Raw genomic sequence first — 8,653 nt, 5'->3', positions numbered from 1 at the left:
CTACCTAACTCAAAATTAAGAATGGCACTTCACTCTATGATAATATTTTAATCTACCACAGGTAATCAAGTTTGCTCCCCCTCACCTTGCACACTGAGTTGGCAATCTTCCTTCACCAAAGAGGAGGAGAAATGAGATGAGTGTGGTTAGAGTTAGATGTGTTCCCGGGCGACACAGGTGCACTATATGAAACTATCAATAATTTTGTACTTATTCGCTTGCAAATGAGAACTGGATTCAGTTGGATCCAGACGATAGTACATGTGTAAAAACTGGAGAAAAATAATCAGTTGTTGTAAGGAATGGTCATCTAAGGATAGACTTAAGGCACATTACTAGAAGGGAATAGCTTTCTTTTACATTTGCTGTCCTGAGTTTAAAGTAGTGTTCTACTCCCAACACCTAAATGATAATAGATAATTTATAGTATGTAGTGTTTGCCTGGATATCAGTCACAGTCTTGCAGGCTTAACATCTTTAAAAAAATAAATTTTGTTATCTTTGGCAAGTGTCTTGGTAACATTGGCTTCGAAGTCTCCATCATGAACTCCTGTCACACGGAAAGCCCCTGCACCAGCATTCTTCTCCCAGTAATGATGCCAGTGCCCCAAATTGTTGGCACCAAATCCATAAACATCCACCTGCAATCCACAGAGGTCACAGATGTTAGAATAATAATGTAACCAAGAAGTATCATAAGATAACAAGTGATAGGAGCAGAATTAGGCCATTCGGCCACTCAAGTCTACGCCGCCATTCAATCATGGCTGATTAGCCATGATCATATTGAATGGCGGTTCTGGCTCGAAGAGCCGAATGGCCTACTCCTGCACCTATTTTCTATGTTTCTATATCTATGTTTCTATCTATCTCTCCCTCCTAACCCCATTCTCCTGCCTTCTCCCCATAACCGCTGCCACCCGTACTAATCAAGAATCTATCTATCTCTGCCTTAAATATATACACTGACTTTGCTTCCACAGCCTTCTGTAGCAAATAATTCCACAGATTCACCACCCTCTGACACAAGAAATTCCTCCTCGTCTTCTTACTAAAAGAACGTCCTTTAATTCTGAGGCTATGACCTCTAGTCCTAGGCTCCGCCACTAGTGAAAACATCCTCTCCACATCCACTCTATCCAAGCCTTTCACTATTCTGTATTGTTTAATGAGGTCCATCCTCATTCTTCTACACTCCAGCGAGTGGAAGCCCAGTGCCGTCAACTGCTCTTCATATGTTAACCTACTCATTTCTGGCATCATTCTTGTAAACCTCCTCCGGACCCTCTCCAGAACCAGCACATAATTTCTCAGATATGGTGCCCAAATTTGCTCACAATAAGGCCTGACCACAATAAAGCCTGACCAGCACCTTATAGAGCTTCAGCATTGCATCCCTGTTTTTGTATACAAGCCCTCTCGACATAAATGCTAGCAATGCATTTGCTTTCTTTTCTACCGATTCAACTTGCAGCTTAATGTTTTAATCGATATCCTCCTATGTTTTCCTTTGTTCTCTAAAGCATAATGCTTGCAACAACTCCTGCTAAACAACTGATTTTTAGGATGAGACTGCCTTCTAGACATTAGCATCAATAATGTATTAAGCTTTGGGAAAAGAGGTGGAAGGCAATGTCCTTTTTTTGAACTTATCTGATATTCATATTCATTCCAACACGAGTAATCAACTAAAGAAATCTTCACTGAATATGTGCAGATACAAGTAAAGCCCATGGTTGTTACTCGTATTAGTTAACAAGGTGGACTCTGCATTATGACTTTGAAAGTGATCAAACTTTCTTCATTTTACATCAGAAACCACATTTACCTCATCGCAGACATGAAGGGCAAAAATTGTGACCAGCATTCCAGTCGATGGCTGTTTCCCATGATGTTCGTTCCAGTTGTCTTGAACATACTTAAAAAAATGTGGGCTCAAAACCAACACCTGAAAATACAAAGTTCAAGAAGATTTAGAAGAGATTTATTTTTGGTCTAGAGAATCTATTTTTTTTTTAACTGCATATGCCAGATTTCCAAAATAAAAACAGAAAATGTAAGAAACGCTCAACTGGCCAGACAGCACCTGTGAAAAGAGAAGAGATCACGTTCATCAAAAATGGGAAAAATAGAGTTTCAGTTGCAGACAGGGTGGGGGGACTGGACAGGATGAAGTGAATATTTCTGATAGAAGCTGGATAGGCTGGGTCTTTTTTATGTTGAAGTGTATGAGATTAGGGAAGGGGTGATTTTATAGAGATATCTAAAATTACGAGGAGAATAGATAAGGTGAATAGTCACAGTAATTTCCTCAGGTAGACAAGTCTAAAACTAGAGTGCATAGCTTTAAGGTGAGGTAGGAAAGATTTAAAAGGGACCCGAGCGGCAATGTCCATGGCATCCTTGACATCTGCACTAATGTTCCAGATATCAACCACTCACCGTATAAAACATTTACCACTCCAATTTATCTATACATAACTAAAACTCTGATCTTGTTATCTTCCAGTTTGTGCAGTCTTTCTATTTGTGCAAAAATGGTTCACGATAGCGCATGCGCCGATCGATCTCTTCTCCTGCAGTTCAGCACCACGCGGATTAGTCTCTTCCCCGTCACTCACTGGGACGGGTCCCCCCCTTCCTGCACCATCGCGTCTTTACTGGAGCTGAGGATGGACGGCGGAGTTTTCCAACTGGACATAATTTTCAGAGGGATCCCAAGCAGCCCAGCTACAAGCAGCCCAGCGTCGGAGACCCAGCATCGGAGACCCAGCCCAGCATCGGAGGTCCAGCATCAGAGACCCAACCAAGTGTCGGAGACCCTGCCCAGCCCAGCCCAGCGTGGGAGACCCAGCCCAGCCCGGAGCCGGAGATGTCGCAGATATCGCCAAACGGAAAGCAGAGACTCTAACCCCGACAGAGGTGAAAGACCAGTGACCAGCGCCCGCTGTGAGTCCCCATCGCACCACCAATTCCAGCCACTACCCCTCTGGTACCCCTCACTGGCTCCTCCCCCCTCCCCCGTGAAACCCCCCTCTCGCCCATGGCTCTTCCCCGCCTTTTCTCTGAGCTCACTCCCCCCTCCCTCCCTCCTGCGCACGCACCCCTCTCCCCCCACAACTCCTCCCCACACATCCCTCTCCCCCACAACTCCCCCTCCCCCACACCCCTCCCCCCACAATCACCCCACCCCCACAACCCACCCCACCCCCACAACCCACCCGCCCCCACAATCCACCCCACCCCCACAACCCACCCGCCCCCACAACCCACCCCCCCCCCACAACCCACCCCACCCCCACAACCCACCTGCCCCCACAACTCACCCGTCCCCAGACCCGTCCCCATAACCCCATAACCCCCTGCCCACACACCCCTCCCCTCCACAACTCCCAGCCCACACAAACCTCCCCAACAACACCCCTCCTGCCCACGCACTCCCCCCTCCCACACACACACCTTTCCACCTGCCACATTCCTCCTTCCCCCTCCCGTCCACATACACACGTCTTCCCCGCCACACACCCCCTTCCACAACCCCCCCCCCACACACCCCCCTCCCCCCACACCACCATCTCCCCAACCACACCTACCCGTCCACACATACCCCTCCCCCCCCACACCCCTCCCACCCAAAACCCCTCCTCCCCTCCCACCCCACAGGAGAAGGAAAAGAAGAGGGAGGAGGTGATGGGGAAAGGAGGGGGTATAGAGGGAGAGGAGGGGGACTAGAGGAGGTGGGGAGTGGGTGAGGTAGTGAGTGGGGAATAGAGGAAGAGGAGGGCAGTGGGGGAGGTGAGGATGGATAGTGGGGATATAGGGGGAAGTGTGTAGTGGGGAGATGGGGGCTAGAGGGATAGGAGGAATGTATGGAGGGGAGAGGAGTTATGGATGGAGGGAGGGAGTGACTGAGGATAGGGCAAAGGAGAGGGAGAGAGAGGTGAGAGGGGGATTGGGGAGGGGAGGAGGAGAGGGGAAAGAAGGGGGAGGAGGGAGAGATAGTGCTAGGGATGAGAGGAAATTAGCTTCGCCTGTGCAGTTGGGGGCTATGGGTGAGTGGTGGAATATTGCGTTGGGGGACTAAGCCTCCTGTGTGACAGGGACCCAACGGGTCCCACTTAGTCTATTCTCCATTAAAACACATTATTCTCCCCCATATCTAGTCTACATTCTAACCTACCTCCTTTCATGCATATAGCAATAAACCTGCACCGCTAATATCAAGTGCAAGTTCGTTGTCATATGCACGAATATGGCATGGGTACTATGGAAAACCGTGCTTGCAGCAGGCACAAACACACATGAAAAACTAATCAAATATCCAGCATCTGCAGTGATTTTCTGTTAGTTTGCTGATCTTGTTAATCCATTTTAGCTGATTGCTATACAAGGAAGCACTGAATCCAGTGCATATTTTAGGAACGGTTCTCTAGCTTCGAAATCAACAATGCAGCCATTCTGTCAGGAACCAGACCGGGTCACTCCAACAATACATGTTTTGTTTGAATGAACTTTAGCAATGCCCCACAGAATGTTGAGTGGGAACGATAGAATAAGATGCATTCTTCAGCCAAATTTATTTTCCAAAATGTGACTTTAACAAGTTTTATAATATATTTTTTTATTAAAGGTAATCAATTACAATGCTTCAAACAACTTTATATCAAATTAATTCAATTTGCGTTAAGTAAAACACTAGTAATACTTATCTACTGTTTTTTTAGAAATAATGATAGAGAAAGAATAGAGAAAGAATAAATCATTAAGAGAGTGATTAAATAATAATTTGATTATATATAAGAAAGAAAAGAGAAACGAAAAAAAAAAAAAAAAAAAAAAACATTTTTAGTAACCACAATATGTATTATTAATAACACTACTACAAGTGATAGTATCAATAAAGACATATATGTAATTCCAATATAAAAATGAATTATTCTCACCAAATCCCGCAGGGTGCACGTCGAGCTGTGTTGCCAAGAACAGCTACTTCTCTAAATACTGTATATATGGAGACCATATCTGTTCAAAAGAATTATACTTGTCCAATAGGACAAATCTAATTCTTTCCAGATGTAACGTCTCCATCATCTCTGTTGCCCACATTTTGGTTGTGGGGGATAATGTTCCCTTCCAAAATTTCAATATGATTTTTTTTCCAATTATTAAACAGTAATCAAAGAAATTTCTTTGATTTACTGTAAGTGATAGATGTAAATCCGGAATTCCAAATATTATTAGCTTTGGGTTAGGGTCCAATTTAACTTTGATGACTTCAGAAATAACTTTAAAGATTTCTGTCCAGTAATAATTCAATTTAGGACATGTAACGAAACTATGTATTAAATTTGCCTCTGCTTTCTTGCACTTATCACAAATAGCGGAGAGATTCGGAAAAATACTATTTAATTTAGTTTTCGAATAATGTAACCTATATAATACTTTAAATTGTATCAGTATATGTCTGGCGTTTAATGAACACCGGTGTATTCGTTGTAGACTTTCTTCCCAGTTTTCTTTTGTTATAGCCAATCCCATTTCATTTTCCCATGCTTGACGATATACTTCCGTTATTGGATTCTCCTTATCCAAAATGATGTTATATATATAGGCTATTAATTTTTCTGTATTTGGATATAAATTAAACAGTTCATCTAACAATCCTGCTTCTTTATTTTTATAATCTTGTGTATTGGATTTAATATAATCTCTAATTTGTAAATACCTAAACAAATGTTGTGGAGACAATCCATAAATATCTTGTAACTCCTGGAATAAAAGAAATTTTCCTTTTCTATACAGATGTTCTATCCTTGTAATTCCTAAATCATCCCATTGTTTAAACCCCCCATCTAATATAGCAGGTTTAAACGATGGATTATTCATAATTGGTAATCTAAATGAGAGATTATCCAAGTGTAGAGTCTTAACTATTTGTTTCCAAATACGTCTATTATTATATATTATTAGGTTGTCTTTATAATATTTTTTTTGTACTTCCGTTGGTGCAAACATTATCGAACCTACATTGAAAGGTAGACAGTCCTCCTTTTCTATATTTAACCATGTCGGTTCATGATCCATATTTACCCACCAGAAATTCATATTCTTAATCTGAACAGCCCAAAAATAATATAAAAAGTTTGGAAGTGCTAATCCTCCATTTATCTTAGCTTTGCATAGATGTTTTTTATTTATTCTGTGATTTTTATAATCCCAAATAAAGCTATTGACAATATTATCAATTTTTTAAAAAAAAGTTTTCGGAAGAAAAAAAGGAATAGCCTGAAACAAATATAACAACTGCGGTAGAAATACCATCTTTATGGCACTTATTCTACCAATCATGGATATAGGCAGTGTTTTCCAATATAAAATATTTTTTCTAAGTTTATCTAATAGTTGAGGATAGTTGGATTTTATTAATGAGTTATGAGTTTTAGTTACGTTAATCCCTAAATATTTAAATTTGTCTGTAACTACTTTTAATGGGTATTGTTGTAATGTATTAAGATTTATTCCTGTTATTGGCATAATCTCGCTTTTATCCCAATTAATCCTATACCCAGAAAATGCACCAAACTTAGTTATAATGTTTAGCAGGTTGGGAATACTAATTTCCGGTTTTGTAATATAAATCAAAACATCATCTGCATATAAAGAAATTTTATTAATTGTTGTATCAGTATTATAGCCATATATTTCAGGTTCAGATCTAATTTTTTCCGCCAATGGTTCTATCACCAATGCGAACAATAAGGGTGATAACGGACATCCCTGTCTGCATCCCCTAGAGAGTTTGAATTTGGCTGATAAAATTTGGTTAGTCAAAATTCTTGCCATAGGATTCGAGTATAAAATTCTTACCCATTTACAAAATCTATCCCCCAATTGAAACTTTTCCATTATATTAAATAAATACATCCATTCCACCTGATCAAACGCTTTTTCTGCATCTAGTGATATAACCGCTAGTTCCGTATCTCGTATTCTTTTTGAATATATAATATTAAACAAACGTCTGAGATTATGGGATGAGTAACGTTTTGGGATAAAACCTGTTTGATCATAATGTATTAATTTAGAGATCACTAAACTTAATCTCCTAGATAAGACCTTAGTTAATATTTTTTGGTCTGTATTTAAAAGGGCAATCGCTCTATATGATCCAGGATCTTCCAAATCCTTATCTACTTTAGGGATGAGTGTAATTGTGGATTCATTTAAAGATTCTGGTAATTTTCCTTGGTCATATGCATATCTATACATTATTTGTAATCTTGGGGAAATCAGATCTTGAAATTTTTTATAAAATTCTGCACTCAGGCCATCTGGGCCCGCTGCTTTTCCGTTCTTAAGCGAACTAATTGATTCTATAATATCTTTTACTGTTATTTCAGCATTTAACAATTCTCTACCTTCCTGATCTAAGCTATTGATTTGACATTCTTGTAAAAATATTTCCATACTATCTGTTTGTCCTGTTAGTTTTGACGAATAAAGATTTTTATAATATTGTAAAAATCTATCATTAATATCTTTTGGAGTAATTAATATATTTCCATACTCAGATCTAATTCCGTGTATCATCTTCTCATCTTCTAATTTTCTAAGCTGTCGTGCTAGTAATTTTGTGGCTTATCTCCAAATTCAAAATACACTTGCTTAGTTTGTTGAAAAAGTTTAATCACTTGATTAGAATATATTTTATTTAATCTATATTTTACTGATGCAATTTTATTACTTAACTCTTTGGAAGGCTGTTTTATATTTTCATTATCTAGACGTTTTATCTCATTTTCTAAATTTTGTTCTATTTTTCGATTTTCTTTATTGAGATGTGCTTGTGCGGATATTATTGCGCCACGCATGAATGCCTTAAATGTGTCCCAAAATAGTGATGGAGAAGTTTCAGGATTATCATTAGTTTCAAAAAATAATTTAATCTGATCCATCACATATTTACAACAGTCATTGTCCTTTAATATCTGAGGGTTAAATCTCCAGGTAGTAGTTTTATTAGATATATCTTTTAATTTTATCTTAAATGTTAATGGCGCATGATCCGAGATGATAATATTATGATATTTTGCATCATACGTAAAAGGAAGTAATTTAGAATCTATTAAAAAATAATCTATCCTCGAATAGGTTCCATGTACGGGCGAGAAAAAAGAATATTCTCGTCCGGATGGGTTATCTAACCTCCAGATGTCTTTAATATTAGATGTATTGATAAAAGCATTTATGAATTTACTTGATTTCGAGGCAGCTTTCCTTTTTGCGGATGATCTATCTAGATAATTATCTAAAGTACAATTTAAATCACCTCCAATTATTAAATTGTGTTGAGTGGATATAGGAATATTATTAAATATTTTCTTAAAAAATAATGGATTATCAAAATTAGGGGCATATATATTCATTAAAATTACCTTTTTTGAATATAATTCCCCTGTAATTATTACATATCTGCCTTCTTTATCCTCTATAATAGAACTTTGTATGAAAGGTATACCTTTGCGAATAATTATTGCAACTCCTCTAGATTTATGAATAAATGTAGAATGATACACCTTAGAAATCCATTTAGCTGTTAATCTATGTTGAGCATCTTTTTTAAGATGAGTCTCTTGAAGGAAAATGACATCTG

At 38.9% G+C, this 8,653-nt stretch overlaps 1 protein-coding gene across 1 annotated transcript in view; it reads right to left on the bottom strand.

The window, feature by feature from the left end:
* Nucleotides 1-452: 452 nt before the first annotated feature.
* Nucleotides 453-8,653, bottom strand: part of LOC116972582 (CMP-N-acetylneuraminate-beta-galactosamide-alpha-2,3-sialyltransferase 1-like) — a 29,013-nt gene continuing 20,812 nt past the window's right edge. Inside the window, exons 5-6 of the mRNA XM_033020399.1 lie at nucleotides 1,829-1,948; nucleotides 453-641 (exon numbers count right to left, since the gene is read on the bottom strand). Of these exons, the coding sequence (XP_032876290.1) occupies nucleotides 453-641; nucleotides 1,829-1,948 (309 nt within the window). The remainder of the gene's footprint in view (nucleotides 642-1,828; nucleotides 1,949-8,653) is intronic.

The sequence above is a fragment of the Amblyraja radiata genome, chromosome 4 (assembly GCF_010909765.2).
Source record: "Amblyraja radiata isolate CabotCenter1 chromosome 4, sAmbRad1.1.pri, whole genome shotgun sequence".
Taxonomy (NCBI): Eukaryota; Metazoa; Chordata; class Chondrichthyes; order Rajiformes; family Rajidae; genus Amblyraja; species Amblyraja radiata.
Note: the sequence above shows the minus strand (reverse complement) of the source record. Positions and strands in the feature narration are given on the sequence as shown.